The 25,129-nt window shown below is 38.4% G+C and overlaps 1 protein-coding gene and 1 long non-coding RNA gene across 3 annotated transcripts; one reads left to right on the top strand and one right to left on the bottom strand.

Moving 5' to 3' along the window:
• Window positions 1-328: 328 nt before the first annotated feature.
• LOC144341413 (uncharacterized) lies at window positions 329-5,697 on the bottom strand. The gene is made up of 3 exons (XR_013418332.1): window positions 5,400-5,697; window positions 2,428-3,218; window positions 329-1,608 (listed from the first exon to the last, which is right to left on the bottom strand). It is a non-coding gene; the product is annotated as an uncharacterized LOC144341413 (long non-coding RNA).
• An 87-nt stretch (window positions 5,698-5,784) lies between these two features.
• On the top strand, window positions 5,785-18,316 carry MOCS2 (molybdenum cofactor synthesis 2). 2 transcript variants are annotated; one of them, XM_001095584.5, is made up of 7 exons: window positions 5,785-5,828; window positions 7,223-7,344; window positions 8,879-9,023; window positions 13,871-13,998; window positions 14,602-14,752; window positions 15,655-15,778; window positions 17,713-18,316. In XM_001095584.5, the coding sequence occupies exons 3-7, from the start codon at window positions 8,926-8,928 to the stop codon at window positions 17,776-17,778; spliced, it is 567 nt and encodes a 188-aa protein (XP_001095584.4). In that variant the 5' UTR covers window positions 5,785-5,828; window positions 7,223-7,344; window positions 8,879-8,925; the 3' UTR covers window positions 17,779-18,316. The 2 variants fall into 2 exon arrangements, with proteins under 2 accessions (XP_001095584.4, XP_014995555.3); XM_015140069.3 differs by lacking the exon at window positions 7,223-7,344.
• The last annotated feature ends 6,813 nt before the right edge of the window (window positions 18,317-25,129 follow it).

Here is a 25,129-nt window from a genome sequence, read left to right as displayed (position 1 = left end):
CTCAAAAAAGAAATAAAGCTTTGTTTTTTATGGTTCAACAACATCTGTGTGGTATATTTTTCTGTTTCTAAAATCTATTTTTGTGCATATCTTAGATTTTTGCAGAAATGAAATTTCAAGATCTGGCTTTCCTCTGGCATCTGAAACTGGGGGATTTGATATATACATTTTAGAAAATGATCAGTGAAGAACATATTTGAAAAAAAGCTTCTGTAGCCATGTTCTTTCATTTTAAGGTGAATGATTTGCAGTTGGAATAACCAACCACAAGGAGGTGTGCTTCTTTTGACCTAAATTTCGTTGAATAAACTAACAAGTACAATACATATGGTTTATTCTGGCTTTTGTTTTTATTTAAAATGACCAATGAATAAAATTATACAACATGGATGTAGCATTTTAAAGTTACCTCCTTCAATTATAAAGTTGACTTAACAATATTTTGTACACCTACAAGGTGCAAGGCACACTGCTGGGCTGTTTGTTAACAGCATACTATACTCTATGTCTTCACAAGTCATTTGCACAGAAAGGTGTTTGAAATTCTGTGTGATTTGTTAAAATCAGTAATTCCAGATGGGTTTACTTCAAACAAGTGATACAATGATAGAGGCAGGAGGCAGAGAAATTTTAGGCAGAAAAGGGAGGGTCCCTGACAAAACCCCACCCTCAAGCCAAAAAGCCTGAAACCACAGCCCAAAGTGAGAACTTCTCTCCCTTTTGTCTGCTCAAATGTTGCTTTTTCCTAAACTACTCATGGCCCACCCTGCCCGCCATCCTGTGCTATGAAGACCACAGACTCAGCCAGCAGAGAGGAGAAGCAACTGGACGTGAGGGACTATCGCTGGATGTCAGAGAGAAGTGGCTTGATTTCAGAGGGACATTTTGACGGCGTAACTTTGGAGAAAAATCCAGCCAGAGATGGCAGGACTTCAGGGGAAGATTACCTACCCAGCCCATCCCCTTTTCTGCTCTCCTTCCTGCTGAAAGCCACTTTCACTGGAAATAAAATATCCCACATTTACCATCCTTCAATTCTTTTGTATAACCTCATTTTTCCTGGATGCAGGACAAGAGCTCAGGAGCCATGAGTGCAGATACAAAAGGCTGTGACACTGGCCCTTTACTCTTGCTGGTGGAGGGCAGCTGCCTCATGCAAAAAGGCAAAGGGCCCACTGAGCTGTTTACATTTAAGCCACCTACGGATGGCAGAGCTAAAAGGGCACTGTAACACATCCTCTGAGGCTTTGGGAGTCACAGGCAGCGCCTCAGTCACTGCTGCAGGGCCCTGCACAGAGTTTGCTCCTGCTGGAGCCCAAAAGTGCTCACCCTGACTCCTGCATCCTCTCACCTGCATGCTCCCTCCCATGAGGGGTGGAACACAGTGTGTCCAAGTGAGTGGAGTTTGATCCCACCAGCGCTGAAGCAGCTGGGTTGTTCCAGTGCTGGTGCACTCCAGTCCTCACCCTTGTTCACTTGTGTGCTCCCTCCCGTGAGGAGTTGTGGGCAGCAGGCTGAATAAACAAGGAACCTCTGTCGTGGGTCCCATGAAGGGGTCAGGGAAATATCCTGCTTCAGTAGTCCTTCAAAAAGTAACTACCGCATCATCTATTTTTTAATAAGGAATTTAAATATTAAAATATGTTAATGACATCAGTTCAATGTCTACGGATCTCACACCACATAGTCCAAACTTCCTCAGATAGAAATATTTTCACTGCTCAAAAATTCTGCCACACTGGGAAATAAAGGAGTAGACATGGGCTGAGATTTGAAAATCTATTACCTGTATTTTTTTTTTGGTCATAGAATATGATTATAAACCTCAACTTTATTATTGACTTAAAGAAGGTCACTGAAGCATTTCACGAAGAGTTCCTGATAATGGTCTACCAGATATCTAGGACTAGATACTATTTAGTAGCTGAAAATGATGGCAGAAAATATATGGGCAGCAATAGAAAAAGAATGTGACTAAACATTTTTGGCAATTTGATATAAAATATTTAGATTTTTAAAAAAATCTGTGTAAATGGATGAATAGGTTGGATTTTAGGGGAAAAAATAGGCTCAGTTCAATTAGAGACTGAACGGTAACATAATAAATCAGAATCAATGGTGGCAAGTTTTATATACTATTTTAATAGATAGAAAACAAAACCAAAAAAACCTATTACCTATTGGTGAAACAACTGATGGAACATCTAATAACTTTTAAATCCCTGACGCTGCTTCCTTACAAATTTTAAGTTTGGCCTCAAGGTTTCTCAACACACAGTGAACTGTAACCTAACTGGATGTGTAAACAGGCTGAAACCTACTCTTATACCAATCACAGTGTTGCAGACAATCAAAGGCAGACAACTGTTAAAACCCTCTTCAAGTAAGGTAAACACCAAGCTGTAACCAATCCAGCTGTTTCTGTACCTCATTTTCTTTTCCTATAATTTATTTGCCTTTTTTGTCCATAATTCTTTGATCATGTGGCAGCACTGGAGTCTCTTTAAACCTGTTATGGTTGGGAGAGGGACTCAATTCACAAATTGTTTTTTGCTTATTTTGATTTGTCTAACATTTTTCTTTTGACACAATGAACTCTGATTCTGCCAGTGTTTCTGGGAAAAATTGTTTTCCAGAAAACACAATGAATGTTTTCGATAATTTGCTACTACAAGTACGTCTGGAGTTGGTTCCTTCCGGTGGGTTCTTGGTCTCCCTGACTTCAAGAATGAAGCCTCGGACCTTCACGGTGAGTGTTACAGCTCTTCAAGGTAGCATGGACCCAAAGAGTGAGCAGCAACAAGATTTACTGTGAAGAGTGAAAGAACAAAGCTTATGGAAGGGGACCCCAGTGAGTTGCTGCGGCTGGCTGGGGTGGCCAGCTTTTATTCCCTTATTTGTCCCCACCCACATCCTGCTGATGGGTCCATTTTACAGGGTGCTGATTGGTCCATTTTACAGAGTGCTGATTGGTGTGTTTACAATCCTTTAGCTAGACACAGAGCACTGATTGGTTTGTTTTTACAGAGTGCTGATTGGTGCATTTACAATCCTTTAGCTAGACAGAAAAGTTCTCCAAGTCCTCACTCAACCCAGGAAGTCCAGCTGGCTTCGCCTCTCACAAGCAAAGTTATGCTTCTGATCTTCTAATAGAGCCTTCTGTGAAGGTCTGAGATGCTCCTACATTTCTAGTCTCATGGAATCTCATCTTTTTTAATCTGAAAACAAAATGGAAATGTTTTTGCCTCAACTTGTTTTTTTTCTTAACCAAATAGGATTCCTTATCGTAAAAATAACTGGGAAAATGGTGGCTCCAATTATGTTTTCACAAAAAATTGTAGCTTAAGTGAAATGCAAATGTTCATAAAGTCGTTTTCTTATTACTAAAATAATTTATATACCATTGTGATGATTCACTGATTTAATTAATGAATTCATAGGAAAAATAAAATCAAAGCTTATGGAATAAGCCTGGAATTTTTCGGTATCAGTTTTGATTGCATATCCACAAATTATAGATGAGGCTGGATTTTGTAAAAAAAAAAACAAAAAAAAAACTGTGTCATATCTACAGTGTAATGAATAAACAACGTGAACAGAAACTTCACAGAGAAGTATAGGTGCCCAATGAAAACATGAAAAGATTCACCTCATTAGGAATTAGAAAATAAAAAAATGAAAGCAAGGCAATATTATTGACATACATTTACTTGAAATTATCAACAAAATAACTGGTGAAACTGACAGGATTACAAATTATCAGATTATTGTTTATTTGTAAGAGATAATTGCTCCTAAAATATTTTCTGAAATAAAGATTACGAAAAATATTAAGAAACCTGAATTGATATTTTGTAACTATGTGTTCCCACTTTGGACAGTTTCCATTTTTTAAAATATTCTGATGTCATTTACATTTTATTTTATAATCATAATCCCATAATTGATGTCTTAGTTTTGTTTGAATGGATTAAAATTTCAATGACAGTTTTTTTTTTTTTTAGTTTTAGTTTTTCATTTTTCCCATTAATACCTTTATTGTTGAGTTATTTACTTTGATTACTCTTTGCCCAAGAAGGATTTTTAAAAAGCGTTCTTGGGTATTATATTTTTTGATTTTTTGCTGATTTAGGAGAATCATGACCCACTACTTCGCTGTATGTAATATTATGGGGTCACGCTTTTGTTCTCAGCCTTTTTAAGGTACTGCACATTGCCACCTGCTGGCATCAGATGCCACTGAGGAGTGTTAAGGCCACTATCATCATTCCCTGAGTTTTATGCCTGGGTGTGAATATAATTATTTATCCTTGATGTTTAGCAACTTTACCAGGATATAAGTTGGTATTAACTGCTCCTTGTCAATTTTTTCTACCAAGGACTCTCCAGTCTCACTTCTCATCACCTCCTTCTTTGCTGGAGGCACACCTGTCTTGCCAACTACTTGCGCTTCCGTGAACTCATTATGCTTCCTCATATCCCTGTGGCTTGTCAGAGGGAAGTGAAATTTCCTCATGCTCTACTCCCACTCTTGTCATTTACTGCCACTATTCTAGCAGATTTATCTCCAGCATCTTCTCAGTGAGACTTACTAGAGCACGCTCCCAAGGTGACACAACTACTTTCCCCTTCCACCTTTGAAATGATACATATCCTTAGTATTACAGGGAATTATCACTCATATTTAAAACTCTCCTACCCAGGACTGTGAGCTCCAAGGAAAGGGACGTGTAACTTACATCCACTTAATGATGCAAGCAATTTAAAGTCAAGAGTTCTTGTTGGCAAGAATTGGGAAAGTTAGATGGACAGTATACAGACAATTACCGAGCGGCCAGTAAACAGGAAAAGTGATTAACAGTTCGAATGTTCTCACCAGGCGGATATTCCAAGTCTTTAAGAAACACTAATCATATACCTATGAAAGAAAAATATCTTGGGCCTCACTAATCATATACCTGTGAAAGAAAAATATCTTGGGCCCCTTCAAACTGGGAATTGCCCAGGGGAAATCTGCCTCCTATTCTATTCAAGTCATCTCTTTTGCTCACCGAGATAGATGCATATTCTGATTGCCTCCTTTAGAAAGACTATCAGAAACTCAAAATACTACTACCATCTGTGTATTACCTACCTGTGACCTGGAAGTCCCCAGTTGGGGGGGGGCGGGGCTTGCTTTTAATTGTCTCTGCCTTTCTGGAAGGAACTAATGTACTTTTTACATATTGACTGATGTCTCTTGTCTCCCTAAAATGTATAAAACTAAGCTGCGCCCCGACCACCCTGGGCACATATCCTCAGGACTTCCTTAGGCTGTGTCAAGGGCATGTCCTCAAAGTTGGCAAAATAAACTTTCTAAATTAACTGAGACCTGTCTCAAATTTTCGAGGTTCACATACCGTAGGTAAGTGTCGGAAGCCTACAGGTGAGCGAGTGGAAAAGCATGAAGGCCCCTGCAAGGTTATTAGCTAAGCCTCCATAACGCAGGCGGCAAGTGTCCACGGGAGTCTGGCCTCTGCTCGCCTACACCACGACCTCCTTCCTGGGGAGGACATACATGGTCAACCCTTTCTCCATTTTCATACTGATTGCTCGCTCTCACCGCCAAGACCCATCTGAGAAGCAACATTAACCCACGCGTAGAACAGTCCGCCACAGTGAACCAGCTAGAGCCGGGGCGGAGCTAGTTGTGCGCATGCTCCGTGAAGGAGTAGGCGGGGGCCGAGCGCCCTCCGGTTGCGCCTGCGCTCCGGCTAGGACCCGCGCCTGCGCCTCTGCGGCTGTAATTTGGTCTTGCTGTCCCAGGCGGGATGGTGCCGCTGTGCCAGGTAAGGGTGGCGGGTGTGCGTGAGGGCCTGGGTGCGGAGCCCTCCTTGACGTGTCTCTCCCGCCGTTTCCCTCCACAGACCTAGCCCTGGTCAGCCGGACCTCCCCACTAGCCCCCAACTCACACCCATCCTGGCCGGCATCTTTGGTTTGGGGGCGCCCCCGCCCTAGGGCCCTCCGGACTTTGCTGCTGCTGCTGCCCCAGCAGAAGTCGGGTCCACTTCGAGAACTCCTGTCCGCTCACGGCAACAAGGACGGGTTCATTCTGAAGGCGCCTCGACGTTTTGTGGCCACCTCTTTCCCAGATTATTCGTTTTGATGAAGCTAAAATTTTATTTTATTTTATTTTTATTTTTTTTATTTTTTTATTTATTTTTTTTTGAGACAGAGTCTCGCTCTGTCGCCCAGGCTGGAGTGCAGTGGCCGGATCTCAGCTCACTGCAAGCTCCGCCTCCCGGGTTTACGCCATTCTCCTGCCTCAGCCTCCCGAGTAGCTGGGACTACAGGCGCCCGCCTCTTCGCCCGGCTAGTTTTTTGTATTTTTTAGTAGAGAGAGGGTTTCACCGTGTTAGCCAGGATGGTCTCGATCTCCTGACCTCGTGATCCGCCCGTCTCGGCCTCCCAAAGTGCTGGGATTACAGGCTTGAGCCACCGCGCCCGGCCAAAGCTAAAATTTTAATCTGAAAAGAAATGCACCTCATTTCTGCTTCATCTGTAGATTTCCACATCCTTGATTATTTGCAAACCTGTAATTATTTCGTAAAGAGTAGTTTGCACGGAGTGACAGGTGCCTGTTTTACTTCGTCGGATCCCTTACATACCAGGCTGCTGGCACAACTTTGTTCTAGCAAATACCCGTCTGTCCTGGGTTTCAAAGCTACTTGCTTCTGTAAATGTCAGATTTACTATGTTGCATAACTTAATCCTTAGCGTCTGGGGACAGTGTTATGCAGACCGGAATCTAAGGTCATTTGACAACCGCGAGAAACAGGTTTTTCGCCTATTTGTTCATTTATTTTATTTGTGTAACTCATCTCTTGACTCAGACGTTTGTTCTTTGCTTACATGTTTATAAAAGGTGCTATACTTTTATGTCAATTAAAGACAGCCTTAACATGTTTTCATAGAAGATAAATACTTAGGATTTTAATGATGGCACACTTAAGTTTATAAAACTAAAAGGCATCCAGAAATTAGTCTGAATTATTTTTAAAAAAACAAGTTCTCAGAATTTGAACTTGTAGATATAATGAAAATTTTTAGGGGTTATTTAGTTTTCTTTATAAAATTTATCTTTGATTAAAGCAATACATTTGGAAAATGAGAAAACTGCTCAACATTGACAGTCAGAAAACGAGTATGAGTTGTTATTAAAAGCATTTTTTTTTACTTTCAGGTTGTAGTATTATATTTTGCAAAAAGTGCTGAAATAACAGGAGTTCGTTCAGAGACCATTTCTGTGCCACAAGAAATAAAAGCGTTGCAGCTGTGGAAGGAGATAGAAACTCGACATCCTGGGTAGTGAAACATTTGTAGAATGCATATGAGTAACACTTAAATATTTTCAAAATGCATAAATGATAAAAGTAAAAATAAGGTTAATTTTGATTTCCGTGCTTAATGTCAAAAAGAATCGTTAGTTGTATTTTTTGGAACTACTGAAAAACTCTAAATATGCACTGTATTTTAAGAAAGGTTAAAGATATTTTACCCCAAAACACAGTGAACCCCAGAGGGATATGATTATATTCTCTTTAATGATTTACAAAACACTGCACATGTCACTTCTGCAATTTTATAACATTAAATGAATTTGTTACAAATTCAGTTAAAAATGTGTGCTTTAAACATTTTGTTCTCCCTCTCTTTAGAGAGCTCAACATAGATATTTCTAAGATTAAAAGAAAAATGAGTTACAACAAATCCTAGATGCTGCTGAATTTGAGTTTTTGTAATATTTAATTTTTTTTTTCTGGTTCCTGAAAAGCTATAATTTTACTTCTGTCATTCTCACTTCAAGTTCTTTTTGAAACAAAATATAAAAGTGACTTATTTGAGGGTGATTCAGGAATATTCATTGTGTGACTTAAGCTTGTATATTTGTTTAAGCCTAATTCTGTGTAAAAGATACTCCACAATATATGTTTTAAAGGAAACTACTTCATGATTTCATATCTTTTAAGTTGCCCTTACAGTGGCCTGATAATCAATGAAACAATGAAACACAGTGGAATCTCCTGTTCTGCTTTATCTGGAGGGAGACAGCTGGTCTTGTATACATTTTCACTGAGCCTGAAAAGAAAGCTTACCGTTGTTCAGGTATAAAGGAGCAGCTAGTAAAGCTGTGTTGCAGGTGGCTCTATGACCTATGCCATCTTTTCATCTTTCTAAGCAACTTAATCCATATTTGAGTAGGATAATGTGTACAGGCGTAGTTTGTGGGCGGCTATACTTAGGCTGTACACATGGATAGAAGGACCCTGGAAAGGCCATGTACTGATAGGACACTGGAAAGGCCATGTACTGATAGAAGGACCCTGGAAAGGCCATGTACTGATAGAAGGATCCTGGAAAGGCCATGTACTGATAGAAGGATCCTGGAAAGGCCATGTACTGATAGAAGGACCCTGGAAAGGCCATGTACTGATAGAAGGATCCTGGAAAGGCCATGTACTGATAGAAGGATCCTGGAAAGGCCATGTACTGGTAGAAGGACACTGGAAAGGCCATGTACGGAAACTTTTCTTTTGACCTGGTTTGAGTGTTGCCTCCACTCTGGTGGGTTTTTTGTGCATTTTTTTGTTGTTTAATTCCCCAAGGCATACAACATCCAATAAAGAGTTGACAGCAGCAGTTTAACGTATCTTTGTGGTGTATAAGTATGTTCTTTAGTGGATATGTCCTTTCTCCATATACTATGTGTAAATTTAATTGGTAATTTTACAGGTGATGCTTTATATAATTATATCTAGGTAATATCTCTAATTGCAGCTGAAGAGATTTGAGGTCTATCATAGCATTGATACTTTGAGTCATACTTTTTCCCCTTTAGATTGGCTGCTGTTAGAAATCAGATAATATTTGCTGTTCGTCAAGAATATGTCGAGCTTGGAGATCAGCTCCTCCTGCTTCAACCGGGAGACGAAATTGCCGTTATCCCCCCCATTAGTGGAGGATAGTGCTTTTGAGCCGTCTAGGTATGTGAGATTTGTTTTTCTTAATCAGTTGTGTGGGGAAGGATCATACAGATGATAAAGTGTATGTGGTTTGCTGTTAATGTGTATTCTTTGTAAGTCTCTCTGTACCAAATCTTTATTGATGCAGCAACTCTTCACTGGTGCCAATAAATTTATGAATATCTACCACCATCTCTGCATCAAGTCTATTGTAAGCTGTTTAATTACAATAGACATACCAGTTTGATATGTTTCATTTAACATGGTTTATTGAGATCTTACGTGTCAGGCACAGTGACATATTAATATCCATATTTTGCAGGTGGAAAAACAAATTCAGAGGACTTAAAAACCTTGCCTTTGATCACATAGCTAATCACATAGCTAATAAGTGAAAGAGCCAACTTAAAAAGAATTTATTTAACTTTTAAGTTCAGGAATACATGTGCAGGTTTGTTATATAGGTAAACGTGTATCATGGCGGTTTCTTGTGCAGATTATTTTGTCACCCAGGTATTAAGTCTAGTGCCCATCAGTTATTTTTTTGATCCTCTCCCTCCTCCCCCCCTCCACCCTCAAGTAGGATCCGGTGTCTATGGTTCCCTTCTTTGTGTCCATGTGTACTCAATATTTATCTCCCACTTATAAGTGAGAACATTCGGTATTTGGTTTTCTGTTCCTGCATTAGTTGGCTAAGGATAATGGCTTCCTGCTCCATCCATGTCCCTGCAAAAAACTTGATCTTGTTCTTCCTTATGGCTACATAGTATTCCATGGTGTATATGTACCACATTTTCTTTACCCAGTGTACCATTGATGGGCATTTAGGTTGATTCCATGTCTTTGCTATTGTGAATAGTGCTGCAGTGAACATACGTGTGCATGTGTGTTTATGACAGAACGATTATATTTCTCTGGGCATATATTCAGTAATGGGATTGCTAGGTTGAATGTATTTCAGTCTCTAGACCACACTGTCTTCCACAATGGTTGAACTAATTTACACTCCCTGCAGCAGTGTATAAGCATTCCTTTTTCTTCACATCCTTGTCAGCATCTGTTATTTTAATAATAGCTCTTCTGACTAGTGTGAGATGGTATCTCGTTGTGGTTTTGATTTGCATTTCTCAAATGATCAGTGATGTTGAGCTTTCTTTTCATATGATTATCTTCTTTTGAAAAGTTCCTGTTCATGTCTTTTGCCCACTTTTTAATGGGGTTGTTTTTTCTCATAAATTTTAAAAAATTCCTTAGAGATGCTGATGTTAGACCTTTGTCAGACACAGTTTGCAAAATTTTCTCCCATTCTGTACGTTGTCTGTTCACTCTGTTGACAGCTTCCTTTGCTGTGCAGAAGCTCTTTAGTTTAATTAGATCCCATTTGTCAATTTTTGCTTTTGCTGCAATTACTTTCTGTAAATCTTTGCTGCTTCTTATGTCCAGAATGGTGTTGCCTAGGTTGTCTTCCGGGGTTTTTCTAGTTTTCAGTTTTACATTTAAGTCTTTAATCCATTTTGAGTTAATTTTTGTATATGGTGTAGGGAAAGAGTCCAGTTTTAGTCTTCTGCACATGGCTAGCCAGTTATCCCAGCACCATTTATTGAATAGGGAATCCTTTCCCCATTGCTTGTTTTTGTAGGTTTGTCGAAGATCAGATAGTTGTAGCTGTGGAGCTTTATTTCTGTGTTCTGGGTTCTGTTTCGTTTGTCTATGTGTCCTGTTTTGTACCAGTCCCATGCTGTTTTGGTTACTGTAGCCCTGTAGTATAGTTTGAAGTTGGGTAGCGTAATGCCTCCAGCTTTGTTCTTTTTGCTGAGGATTCAAGAGCTTTTCAAGAGACAACATTTGAATTCATATTATTGGACTGTCTCTGTACTTTTTTCCAACCACACTTACTAATACTAGATGATAGCTCTCCTGGCCACGGAGAAATGTAGAAAAATTACACAGCTAGTAATGCCTGAAAAGAAAGCTTACCATTGTCCAGGACTAAAGGAAAATAGGTTTATTGTTATGGCTTCGTTGCAGGTGGCTCTTCTACCCATGCTACCTTGTCATCTTTCTAAACAACTTAGTCCATATTCAAGTCGGATAATGTTCAAGAACATTGTTCAGTATAGTCTGGAGAGATCAGGCTTCTTATAAGTACAGACAGAATAAGGCTTAATTTATTGTCAACCGAAGAACAAATTCAGTAGAAATTAACAGTCATGCCTGAATAAAAACTCTTGGTCAGTTAGGAATGAAAGAAGACTTTCTTAATTTGGTAGGATTTTTATTCAAAATCAGGAGTAAGTATCATACTTAATGGCAAAAACTTGGTTCCATTAAAGAAAGGAACAAGTCAAGGATGGCTTTTTATCTTTTTTACCCATTTTTTGCCCACCCTCCTGGAGGGCAGTGCCACAAGAAATGAAGAATCAATCTGTAAAGCACATTGCCCCTCATGTCGACACTAGGCTTCTTTCTCAGGCCTACTATCTGGACACAGTAGAAGAATCTGTTGTCAGATATGTATCTCAATGCTATTTAGAAACTGTGGTCACCATATCACCACCATGATTTCAGGAGGTGGAATTTGGATTTTTTGAAATTTGGAATTTATTCAGAAAACTATAGGTTGCAATTAAAGGGGTATTGTGGTAATTACAGCTGTTCTTTGAAAAGGTTACGAAGATTACTCAAAAGCATTGTGTGTTACTTTAATGTGTTTGGCAAGACTGGCGTTATGCATTTTTAAAACCTGCCAGCTAGCTTTCAGTAGTCTTGTAAAATCAGAAGTTGTGGGAACTCAGTATGATTTGAAGCTCATAGACCATATTTGTATTACCTATATTTTCTTGCAAGGAAAAGAGGTGGAAGACACTTAGGTGGCTTGTGCAGCAGATGAAAAATCCTGGAATCCAGTGATATATAAAGAATAGTGCTGTTACTGTGGTAGAAAGGAGATAGGAAAAAGAACATTGGCTTAACTAAGACTCCTTGGTTGGAATTTCAGCACCTTGAGTGAGTTCCTTAAATTCTCTGAGCCTTCTTTCTCTCATCTTTCAATTCAGATGAAATCTTACAGGATTAATAATTATATTCCTCATTGCCTGCAAGATTCTGCCTATCTGTTCAGCCTCAGCCTGTCCTGTTCTCTCCGTTCGTTCTAGGTTCTGGAGCACATCACACCCTTTCTTGTCCCAGAGCCTTGGCATTGGCCACTCCCTCTCACTGCCTGGGGGCCTGTGCCCTGGTTTCTTTACAAGACTTCCTCCTTATCTTTCAGGTCGCAAGTTTTCATACAGCCTCTTGAGAGAAATCTCCCCCAGACCCCAGGTTCTGTCTCTGAAGCCTGTTTATTTCCATGAGTTATCCCTATTTGTAATTCTGAGTTTCTCCTGTAATGCTTCATTTCTCCTATTTGAATGTGAGCACCCTGAGGAAAGGAGCTTGTGCTTCTTTCCCCTGGTTGATACCTAGTGCCTGGCCCTAGTCTCTGGCCCTTAGTATGTAGTAATGTTTGAGGAATTAAATGAGAAATGCATGGCAAAGGGCTTTGCACAATACCTGGTAAATAAGTGTGTAGTTCATTCCCTTATTTCCTCACTTACCTGGGGTTTTGCCAGGTTGTGAAGGGAACCCAGTTCCGGTAGAATCACTGTCACTTCTGTTCTCCCTTTTTTGTTGCATAAAGAAAAAGGCAGCTTTAGGTGTAGTGCTTGGTACCACAGTGGTGAGAGGGGATGGGCATGTAGGTGAAAGTGGCAGTAACCTCCACTGTACCTTGATGGGAGATATGAATAGCAATTACAGAATTTGGAATATATTGGCATTGAGATAGATTATATTTTAGTGATCATGTTAATGATGGATTACTTTTTATGTCATGCCTGATTCATTATGAATATTTATATACATAATTGAGTTTTGCTAATTTTTACGCTTGCTTATTTTTATCATTCAGATCAAATCATGCCTCCTGACACATCTAATGGTCGGGAAAAAAAGGAAAGAAACTTTTTATCTGAGGAATGTGAGCCCCTCAGATAAAACATTAAATTAAGAGGCACTGAAAGGCACTGGAATGAAATGGCAGTCATGTCACTCCCTCTTAAGCTGCATCATTACCTTTTTTTTTTCTTTTTTCCTTTTTTTGAGATGGGGTATCACTCTGTCGCCCAGACTGGAGTGCAATGGCATTATCAATCTCAGCTCACTGCAACCTCCACCTCCCAAGCTCAAGCAATTCTCCTGCCTCAGCCTCCCAAGTAGTTGAGATTATAGACGTATGCCACTACTGCCCGGCTAATTTTTGGAGTTTTTGTAGAGACGGGGTTTCACCATGTTGGCCAGGGTGGTCTTGAACTCCTGACCTCAAATGATCCACCCGCCTCAGCCTCCCAAAGTGGTGGGATTACAGGTGTGAGCCACTGGTCCCTTGAATCCACTTATGAGGGCTGCAGACTAGCTGAAGCTAAGAAACCATAAAATCCATATACTGGACACTCTAATTTATACCCACCCTATAGTTCAACAGTGTACAGCCAATCCGTGATCAACATTATCTCTGTACGCCTGTGAGAATTCTTGGTGAAACTTTGTATCATTGTATCAGCCCACTTCTTGTTCCCTTTGCCTTTAAAAACCTGCTTGCAACAAAGGCTGAGAGAATGCTCCCCAAGGGAACTCCCCGAGGTATCTTAGAAGTATCCTGGCCCGCTATCCTTGTCTTGGCTCATGTAAACTCTTTATATTTTGTGCCACAACCTCTTCTTTTTACATCGACATAATGTAGAAAAAAATATAAATTGAAAGAGCCTATAAGTTGTTGAGTGTTTTACCCCTAGGACTTTTGTTAAGGTTTACTAACGTGTTATTTCTAGGAAAGATATAGATGAAGTTGAAGAGAAATCTAAAGACGTTATAAACTTTACTGCTGAGAAACTTTCAGTAGATGAAGTCTCACAGTTGGTGATTTCTCCGCTCTGTGGTGCAGTATCTCTATTTGTAGGTGAGTGTTAATTTTCATTGCATCTATCACTGCACAAGACAATAGAAATTACCATGTGCTTTCCATGTTCAGTGTTAACGGAGGAGTTTGAAATACTGAACTTTAAACCAAGATTACCCATGATGGTGGGTAGACTTTTTTTGTAGTTCTTGTTTTGTTTTAGTAACCTTCAAATTAACCTATATTAAATTACAAGGCATTTTGAAAAGTAGGATAAAAGTCATTGTTAGGAGAAAGAATTCTAGATTTTCCAAAATTGAAGGTAAAAATGTACTTGATAGTCCTGGGAACATAAATGTTTTCCTTTTAAGTATCTGTTAGTCAGAAGAGGAGTATTGCCTGCTTTGCCAGGTGAGTGATTTTAATAAGCTTGATTAATCAGTGCTGTTTTATTTCCTTATCATCTTTGTGATTATCTGTTTTATTTTCCTAATCAAATTTTGTTTTTAGATGATTTCAAAGTAGTTTTAGAAGAATTGGTATGCTGCTTGTTTACTATTAAAAATAATCCTTTTTAATTAACATACTATTTCTTTTGTAGGGAAAAATCTTATTTTAATTGTTTTCTTTTTCTTTCTATTTTTTTTTTTTTTATTTTTAAAGGGACTACAAGAAATAACTTTGAAGGGAAGAAAGTCATTAGCTTAGAATATGAAGCGTATCTACCCATGGCGAAAAACGAAGTCAAAAAGATTTGTAGTGACATTAGGCAGAAATGGCCAGTCAAACACATAGCAGTGTTCCATAGACTTGGGTATGATTTCCTTTATCAATTTAAAAGTTAAGTATAGTTGTTTTTCATCTTTGTACTAACTCTGATTCTTGAATCTTTCTTAGGAATTCTGTATTACTATGACAGGAACATTCACGTATTATTTTTGGAGGACAATAGGGATGGCTGTTAGTACCTTTAGTGACTGCCTGGTGGGTTTTGATATTGGGAGAGCTCTTGTTGCCTCTGTTACTATAACAAAGTGCACCTATGCCAAGACTTTCAGGCCCTTGGCCTACAGGCCTGTGCTAATGTGTGCTAAAGGCCTTGAGGCCTTTTGAGAGTTGTTTTGTGGTCTGGAGTCTGTTTATATGACAATCTGTGACAGATTCTTTTTGATATAAATGCCTCTGAAAGTCATTAAAGTGGTTTGCCTTTTTGTTCCCCTAAAGAGTTCTTGGCTTTAAAAAGAAGCCAGTAATTGAGACTTTATCTGTCATACTCTATTAGTTACTAGTTTGTTATTAATAACCAGTAGTTTTATTAATGGTTAATATTATCACTCCTATTATTTGATATTTATTATTTTAAATTTTGTATTATACTCATTAGGACATAACTTTGTATCTCTAGGCATTACCTGGCACTTGTTTGTTTGAGTCAGGCGTTTGCTGTATCAGTGAAAGGATTTCCCTTGGTGCCCATCAGAAGTGTTTAGTGGATAGAGTCTAACAAATTAGCTGTAGCATCAGCTTCATCTGCTGCCTCTGCTGAATGCTACTGCGATGAACTACTCTTTTCTAACTGGATGTTTACGTAAAATAGAACTACAGTATAATTCTAAGACTGCATACCTGGATTTTTTTTTTTTTCATCTATCCAGCAGATTTTTTAACACATAGATTCAGAGGTGATAGTGATTTTTCCTCTTCATCTTGTTAAAGCTTGGTTCCAGTGTCAGAAGCAAGCATAATCATTGCTGTGTCCTCAGCCCACAGAGCTGCATCTCTTGAAGCTGTGAGCTATGCCATTGATACTTTAAAAGCCAAGGTGCCCATATGGAAAAAGGTAAGTTAAGAAAATAATACATTTTACTATGTGGGCCTGATTTCTCTCAGGAATTTTTAGATAAAACCCCCCATATTCATGGACTTTTTACTAACTGTAGTATCTTGTTTTCTTTATCTGTGAAATATCTTCTTTCCAAGATTTGTTAAGCATGAAAAATATGTGCCCCAAAGAATGCATGGCACAAAGTAAGCCTCAACAAGTGGTAACAGTGAGAATTCCTGGTCTGGACTGTTGGAGAGGTTAATATATGAAGTTATTTCTCTTGGATTGTAATTCCCTTGAATTAGAGGATCTTTCTGTTGGAGAGTGAGAATAATGCATTAGCTATTTAGGTGGTGGCTAAAATAGAAACTCCTTAAGGTGAAAGAGGCTTTTCCTAGAGGTCCTTTTTAGGGAAAAAAAAAAAAATGGTGAGATATTGCTCCCTGTGAGAAAATGCACAGTGAGTGGGTTTAAAAACAGAAATAGGAACTTCTGGCATGTTTTCTGTCAATAAGGGCAAGTAATTCTCTGGTTAAATAGAGCATTCTGACGGGATGAAAAGGCCCAACTCCCTCGTTTCTCCTCTGGTGTAGTAACATTTAACAGTGGGATTGTTCTGTGGTTGCACATTCAATGTCTAGAATTGTCTAGAATTGCCTTCAGCATTGTGGCTGTCAGCAGAGCGGAAGAGTTAATGAACAGCTCAGTAGATCAAAAGACCAGAGCAGAGAGCCAAGGCGTTTAAAGGGCACTTCTCCCCTCCTTCTCAGGGGACCTGCCTCAGTCAGTGGTAGAAATAAGCAAGTTAGACTCATAACCAGGGCCTGAGAAATTTGGTGACCATGTTTTCAGAATAAAATTGAAGCCCATTGTTGTAAGAGAATACATAGGGATTAGAGGATAAAATATGTGAAAAGAAACTTAGTGAAGCTCAGATGTATTGTTCCCTTGCTATCAACAAGGCTGACACAATTTTGACAGAACAGGAGGCAGACCCCCAGAGAGGGAGAGGTAGGAAGAGCTGCAAGCCTGAGAGGCAGGGGTAGCTTTCTTTACCAGGGAGGAAAGGGTGCACAGTCAGTGGACAGAAAGTAGATGGGAGCAACCCCAGAAATACAGGTAATGAGCAGGAGTTGGGGCATATTCTTGTTTTCATGCTTTGAGGACTAGCTGGGCTTCGTATTTTGCTTTTGTTTGTCCATAGAGAGTCGGACGAAGTGCAGGAGTTCAGAGGACAGTTGAATTTGAATTCCTCTCCCCACAGAAATGGAATGTGACTAGAGAGTGAGAAGAAAAAGTGATATGTTTTTCTTACCCCTCCTTTCTACAAACTATGTAACTTCTAGTCTGGTTCTAGTCTTGGCCTGTGCTTTGAGATCATCTGTGATATAGGGAAGGGTGGCAGGTAGGTAGAGTGCATACATCACAGAACAACTCATACCAGAGTGCAGCTCAAACTTGTTTAAGAACTTCTGAGAGGTGATCACATAATTTAACAGCTAATGAAGATATTTGCCTTTGGAAAAGCATATTTAGAAATGTTGAAGTAGTAGGTGTGTTTGGAAAGAAAAAAAAATGTTTGAAACTAAAGACCTTCTATGTATCTTCCCCTATGTAACCTTCTATCTTCCCCTATGTAACCTTGCCCATGATGTCTCTCATCATGACCCCAAATAGAATTAATTGTTTATTTCCTTCTGTGGTTGTACCCTGTTTTGCTATAGCTTCTTGTCTCTTAGTTTTGCAGTTGTGTTGAGAGTCCTTAAATGTAGAGAACATGTCCATTCATTTTTCTGCTCTCAGTGCCTTATACAAATGTCTAATGGATTGTTGAAAGAGGAGCCATTGAAATAGATGTGATATTCGTTTGCCTGATTTATTCGAATGTATTTGTTATTCATATATTAGAATGGTCTATTTTTAATACCTGTTATGATTTTGTGTTTTAGGAAATTTATGAAGAGTCGTCATCTTGGAAAGGAAACAAAGAGTGCTTTTGGGTATCCAACAATTAATCACTTAGCTTTTAGAGCCTGCAATCTTAACTTTGCTAAACTATGATCATTGATCACATTTTGATTTTTTTCTCTCCACATTAGGATAGTTTACTGAAGCACAGTCTCTTATGTTATACTAGTGGGACAAAAGGAGGAAAAAGGAAGCAAGATAAATGGATATGTAGGATGGGGGTTATTTAAAATGGAACTAAAGATAGAAGGAGGACTGTAGGAAAGAAATGGAATAATTTAAAAGTGAGGAAAGATGTCTGTGGTAGACATGTCCTTCCATGACTAATTTCTAATTGTAACTCAAACTCACATTGAGGTATGGGCCCTCCTCAGTGACTTTAACTGACTCAGAAAGATACTCCTCCACCAGCCCCACTTCACCACCGCCGTCCGGGTTCAGGGAGAGTGTTATTATCAAGGATGCATGACAGGAATGTTGGCAGAACTGGAAAGTATTAAAAAATCATTATCAGACAGTCTTGATACATATTTTCAGAAATATATTAAAAATAATAAACTAAAACCGATTTCAAAAGTTTAAAAATAGTATTTTCTTTTTTTTAAAATTGCCTAAAATAGTTCTTACTATGGAGATTTCTGGGATTTTAGAATCTATAATCTTACCAGAAAACTTTGTTTTTATTAGTTGTTAATTTTATATCAATATACAAATCAGGACAAAATTGTCATAAATACCTGTTATGATTTTGTGTTTTAGGAAATTTACGTGGTTTGTGTTAAAATGTTTAGGTAAACAATGCCCTAATTTTTAGTTGGTTAAGCTTTATAGTATTTTGATAGACTTGTATATATAAGTCCCATATATTTCTTAAAAATTTTTTCCAGCTTTATTGAGGTATACTTGACAAAAATTATATATATTTAAAGTATACAATATGATGTTTTGATATACATATACATTGTGAGATGATTACCACAATCCAGCTAATTAACATATTCCTCACCTCACGTAGTCCCTTCTTTTGTGTGGTGAGAATATTTAAGATCTACTCTCAGCAAATTTCAAGTAAACATATAGCTCATAAAATAATAAAATACTAGCACAATTTGGGCAGTTGTCATCATCACAAAATTTGCATTATGCATATTAAGAACAAAAGGTATACTTTCAGACACTTAGATTGAAGGATTTTTTTCTTATGTTTGGGCAAATAAGAAACCTAGTAATCCTATTTGTTATATCTAGTGAAAACGTCTTTTACCTAAGGAATCCATTTATTCAACAAATATTTATTGAATAACTATTTTGTGCCAGGCATCCACCCAGTGATCTTTTTCTACCAACCTAAAATACCTCGGGGAACACTCTGCATCTTATCTGTGGCTGGGACCCACAGGACAGCCACACTGACTTTAGGAATCACCTGGTTACATCAGTTGATGCTTATTTCTGGAGAGATTGGTCCAGAAGGATACTGGAAGGGCAGACAAACCCTTCGCCTACTTCCTCTGCCGGGTTTGGGTTGCCTATTTCCTCTGCCGGGTTCGGTTCAGCCTTACCCTCTCAGTTCAGTGTCACTCTGTGCTTGCCATCGAGCTTCAGCCTGTCCCCATTGGAGAGCAGGGGTGGGTGTTGGCTGTTGATTATATCTGAAAGCACATTATCATGGGGTTACTGGGTCACTGTAGATATTTCTAGGATTTTGTACATAGGTTGTTAAATGGATGTTTATTTTGTCATATACAATGTTGATAGGTATATGTGGATTTCAAGATTTTCTTACTTAAATATTTCTTTAGAAGTTCCTTATGTTTTTAAAGAACATAGAACATTCTTTATATTTTAAAAGAATCATGCCTTCAGTAAGTAGGCTTTATTCTAAGTTTGGAACTGAGACTGTTATGCTTTTAAAGTCTACAATAGAGAGGTTAAGGAGTTAACCTGGGGCATGCCAGAACTGGGATGGAATGGCCTTGAAAGATTTTAGTGCATTGCACTTGACTTAGATAGGATCTTTCCTGACCCTTGCTTACTTAGGAATGGCAGAGTTAATTGGTGCTTCAGGTATTAAGGGGCTACTATCACTCTGATATGTAGCTTTTCCATCTCTGTAACTTGTCTTCAAGTAACTGGAAGAGTAATATATATTAAAAAAATAGCCTTTAATCAGATTGCCTGCAGTGTTTCATGGTCACTTTAAAGCCATGACTTTGCATGATTGCTAGGTAAATTCACTCAAGAAATAGGAAATACAAATTCTTTATGTTTCAAGTATTTTTGAACAAGTGGTAAAATGAAATTGATTTTTATCATGTTTAAATGAAAGTAACAGCAGATATTCAATGAGTGACTTATTTTGTGGATATTTTTGTCCTTTGGATATGATGCATAGAGTCACAATATATTTTCATCTTTTTTGAGAAATTAGTGATTTAGACATCTTACATAGTTACTGAGCACCTGGTACAGTAAAGATCTCTCTTAAGAATGATTTGTGTGATGTAGTTAGGTGGACCATCCAGCAGAGGGCGGTAGAGCCAGGGCCATAGTAAAAGTTACAGTAAAGTTGCGTTTAGCAACTTGAGTCTTAGATTTAATTTTGCATAGAATCAAAAGTTCAGTTTAGTAGCCATTTTCTTTAAAGTCAGGCTGTAGTGGTTCCTAAATGAAAATTAGGCCCTGATTTTCTGTAAGATGATGTCCAATCTTTGACACTTTAAAAATATTAAAAGATGATGATGAGGAAGGAGTTTTTAAAAATGCAATTTGTAGTTTTTAACAAGTGATGTAGAATAAATAAAAGTACTTTTTAAAAAGTAAGTGTACAATTATTTTCCAGTTAATTCTATGGGACAAAATGATTGCTTTAATACAGGTCTTTTGACAGCATTTCCTAACCTGCTCTGTGAAAAAGAAATAAAATGTAGTGCTCTTTTTCTGTAACATTTTATTTTTTTAAGAGATGGCGGAGGGGGAGTCTCATTATGTTGCTGGCCTTGAACTCCTGGGTTCAAAGGATCCTCCCTGCCTCAGCCTCCCAAGTAGCTGCAATTCCCACACTCAGCTCTCCAAGATTGTATTTGAATGTGAGAGATACAGCAGATGCACTTATTGATGGTTGTGCTGCAGTGAGCTGCCCTCCTGAGACGGCTCAACACAACTGCGATGGGCAGGGAGGCCTGTGAGACAGCACTGCAGACATGAATGGAGATGCTGGTGCATCACTATTTATGGCAGCACACACTCACTTTCCACCCCATCTTTGCATTACTCTGCCATCTGTACCGCGATGGCAGTCTGTGAGCCCAACGTGTACTTATTTTATAACTTCAACACATTTATTTCAGCATGCTCTTTAAAAATATTTAAACCCTCCTGCTTACTACTATTTTTTTAAAAAAAACAACTATGCAGATGACTCTGCTTTTGCATGTTGCAGCAGTTTGGCTGATTTTTTTTTCCCTCTCTATTCAAAGCACACATTTTATTTCAAGAGGTAAGTTGTGCTTTAGAGCTTTAGAGCAGTGCTTCTCAACTTCAATGCAATATGAATCACTTGGGGATGCTGTAGAACTTCCAATTTGACTTGAATAGTTTTGAGTGGCCCCTGAGATCTGTGTTTTTAACAGGCTTCAGGTGATGCAGCACCGTCTGTCCATGGGCCACACTTTGAGGAACAATGCTTTCTGCTGTCTCAAAACTTTGAAGGCAGTTTAAGAGTCCTACAAAACATCCTGTGGTCACTGCTAGAAACATAGACTGGACAACTATGGCGAATTATAGCCTCAGTCTTCTTAAATTGAGTCTTGGATGTGAGCAAAGTGAATGTATAAGATAAAAATAGTAAAATATATAACTTGTAAAAGTCCAAAGAAAATAACTTTATTTTCCAGACAATTGTAACAATATTCAATAATGTGGTATGAAAAGAGTGGCTTACAATTAATGAAACTTTTCTGTTTGTTATACTTGTATATGAGAAAAGCTATTAACTAGTTTATGTTGACAACAATTTAATTTTTGTTTCTCGTAAATCAAATGAATTCTGCAACTTCGTACAAACATGCATTTATTTTTATAGTTTTTGTGGAAAGTAAAGAGGCAAAACACATGTAATCAAAAACATCAAACACATTTGAACAAAGACTTATCTATTATGTATAAAGGAAAATATCCAAGACAATTTCTTTAAAATATACACAATTCTAACATAGTTATGCAATATATACATTCATATTTTGACAATCTGCCAAAATAAACAGGTACTTATGAAACTATATTTACATAATGGCTACAGTTTCAGTCTTTAGAGTTCAAAGAAATAGTTAATATTTTCACTTATTTCACACTTTTCCCCCATGTTTCTCATTCACCTCTAGATTTTAAATTAACTTTTCAAATTGGTTAAAATGGGTGTGCATACACAAAAGGGCATAGTCCTACAAAGTTTTTTATATAATTGTTTTATGTGTGGAAATTAAAATATGAAAGATGGATCAGGGATCTCAGTTTAAGGGATCCTGCCTTCTGTATGATGATGTCTTAATTTTTGAGATTTTCATATATTGGGTTATGGCTATATATCAGGACAGGTAAATACATTATAAAATTATACACTTTATAACAATTTTTAGTATAATCACTTGTGTGACTATAATAAATTGGCTTTATTTTCTTTACTCTTCACATTTTGAAGATAATTTTTGATAACTATTTTACAAAAATAACATTGCTAGCTAGAAAAATTTCTGTCCAGTTAGGAATTCTTATTTTGCTGCTGACATGAGTGATGCACAATTTTAAATCTCTGTAGTTTCTTCATAAGTTATTTTACTATCTTACTATTTTATAAGCCTTGTGTGGCAGTCAAGTTTTTACCACATTCTGTAGACCTTGTCTGTATACCATTTATGAAATGGAAATTTGAATTTGACATCTTTTATGCCCTCTACTGACTTTTAAAGCAAAAATATTGTTGAATAGGAACACATAGCTTTTATTTAAAAAATGTTTTTTCCCCTGAATTTCTTGTATGAATACTCACCTTTGCTTAAAAGTGCTTGAGAAATACTGCCCCCCAGGAGGCATATGACAATGTCTGGAGACATTTTTTGATTGTCCTGACTGCAGGGGGAGGATGCTCTGGCATCAAGTAGCTAGAGGCCAGGGATGCTGCTAAACATCATACCTTATAGGGCAGGGCTGCTGTCCTACAAGGTACAGGACATTCCCTGCAAGGAAGAATCACCTGGCCCCAAATGACAGTAGTGCCCAGGTTGAGAGACCCTGCCCTGGTGTGATAAATGGTGCACAGACAAGTGGCTAATGGTTTATAGTAATTCAACTACTCCCTGTAAACAGTGTAAACTAGGCTGATTATTTAAGGCAAGGCTAACCAAAGCTTTCAAGTTCTGTATATATATGTTTAGTACTTATTTAAGGAAGTACTCACCTAAAGAAGGTGAGACAGAGTAAAATAAAAGGAAGGATGTGCTATAATTCTTTGTATAGCACATTGAAAAGCTAATATTTATATATACAGTACTAACTCTTTTTTTTTTTTTTTAAACGGAGTCTTGCCCTGTCGCCCAGGCTGGAGTGCAGTGGCACGATCTCGGCTCACTGCAGCCTCCGCATCCCAGGTTCAAGTGATTCTCCTGCGTCAGCTTCCCGAGTAGCTGGGATTACAGGCACCTGCCACTACGCCCAGCTAATTTTTGTGTTATTAGCAGAGATGGGGTTTCACTGTATTGGCCAGGCTGGTCTCAAACTCCTGACCTCATGATCCACTGGCCTCAGCCTCCCAAAGTGTAGGGATTACAGGTGTGAGCCACTGTTCCCAGCCACAATGTTTTTTTAAATAGTCATTTTTTTGAGACAGGGTCTTGCTATGTTGCTTAGGCTGGACTTGAACTCCTGGACTCAAGCGATCCTCCTGTCTCAGTCTCCCAAGTAGCTGGAGCTGCAGGCACACACCAGCATCACTAGCTGTTAAATATTCTTTATCAAGTTAATGACTAGTTTCTCTAGTCTTTTTTTTTTTTTTTTTTTTTAATAAAATTTTCGTTGGAACAAAACAGCGAATTCTCACAGCTGTTAAAAGAATTGGACTCTGGCATACCTAACTAGAGAATACCATGCTATTTTTTCTATAAAACCCTGGCATTTTATGCCTTTTCTTGTTTGTTTTGTGTTGTCAATTACAAAGTAATTCTGTAAACAGTACAGACAGCCCTGGACTGCCAACATAGGGGCTGGGCCAGAGCAGTCAAGGTCGTCCATATGCACATGGGCAGATAACCTGTTTTCCTCTGACATTTTTTTCCAAGTCAAATTCTTGGAAGATTGTCTATTTGTATTATAGAAATCCAGACCATAGACTTTTAAAACTAAAAGCATCACTGCTGAACTCCAGCTCAGTCTTCCCATTTTATAATGAGGACTCTGAAGTTTATAGAGGTCAAGGACTTGTCCAAAGCTTTAGATATGTAGTGTCTGTGCCCTTTTCCTCTAAGTTTCTCCTAGAGAATGTGGGGGCTCAGGAACAGAGAAAATTATGTACGAAAAGTAGAAATGGGTGGTGTTTCTCAAAGTGTGGTCCATCTGCATCCTAGTGACTGGGGTGCCTGTTAAAATGCATATTGCTGGGCCTTATCCCAATCTGACCAAATCATCTCAGGATCTACCTTCTGAACAAACTTGCCTAGGTCAAATTCTTTCTTGTGGAAGTTTAAGTTCTTCAGAAACAAGACAGCCACAGAGGGTGCACCTGCCAATTTGGTGGCTTCCAGTGCCTCATCTGTAACTTCTCATGAAATCCTGAGATGTTTTACTTTACATTGTTTACATCCCCTCACGTTCCAACATTTAGAAATTCACTCGAGCTTATTTTTCTTACTTGTTTAGCACTAAATGAAAATAGCTTCCTGAAGGTAAGGAGGTTATATACAGTAATTCATGCAAGTGTGTAAATTAAACAGGTGACTTTTCCCAATATCTAATGCACAGCAGCTGTCCTGAAGGAGTGGGAACTTTGGATGAGGGGTAAAGGAGGGGATAACTTTGGACCACTGGAGAGAAAGTCAGGCTGTAGAGGGCTTCTATAATAATGGGACCACCAAGAGGTGGGAGAGTGGTTCAGTAACAGAGGAGGAAGGTTGCCAAAGAAATACTCATCTTTCAGAAATTCACTAGGTTACTGCCAGTCACCCAAATAAGTCCTAAAAGGTAACTGTTGTGCCTCCTAAAAGAGAAAGGAAATGTCCTCCTTTTCCTTCCTCTGGCACAGGATGGGCCTCTAGCAGATGGGATTTTACATAAATGTTATATTCTGGATTTTAAACAAAATTTTGTGCCTTGGTCTCTATATTGCCCCCTCTCCTAACTTAAATGGAC

Source organism: Macaca mulatta, chromosome 6 (assembly GCF_049350105.2).
Source record: "Macaca mulatta isolate MMU2019108-1 chromosome 6, T2T-MMU8v2.0, whole genome shotgun sequence".
NCBI classification, from domain to species: Eukaryota; Metazoa; Chordata; class Mammalia; order Primates; family Cercopithecidae; genus Macaca; species Macaca mulatta.
This window is presented reverse-complemented; position numbering and strand designations above follow the sequence as displayed.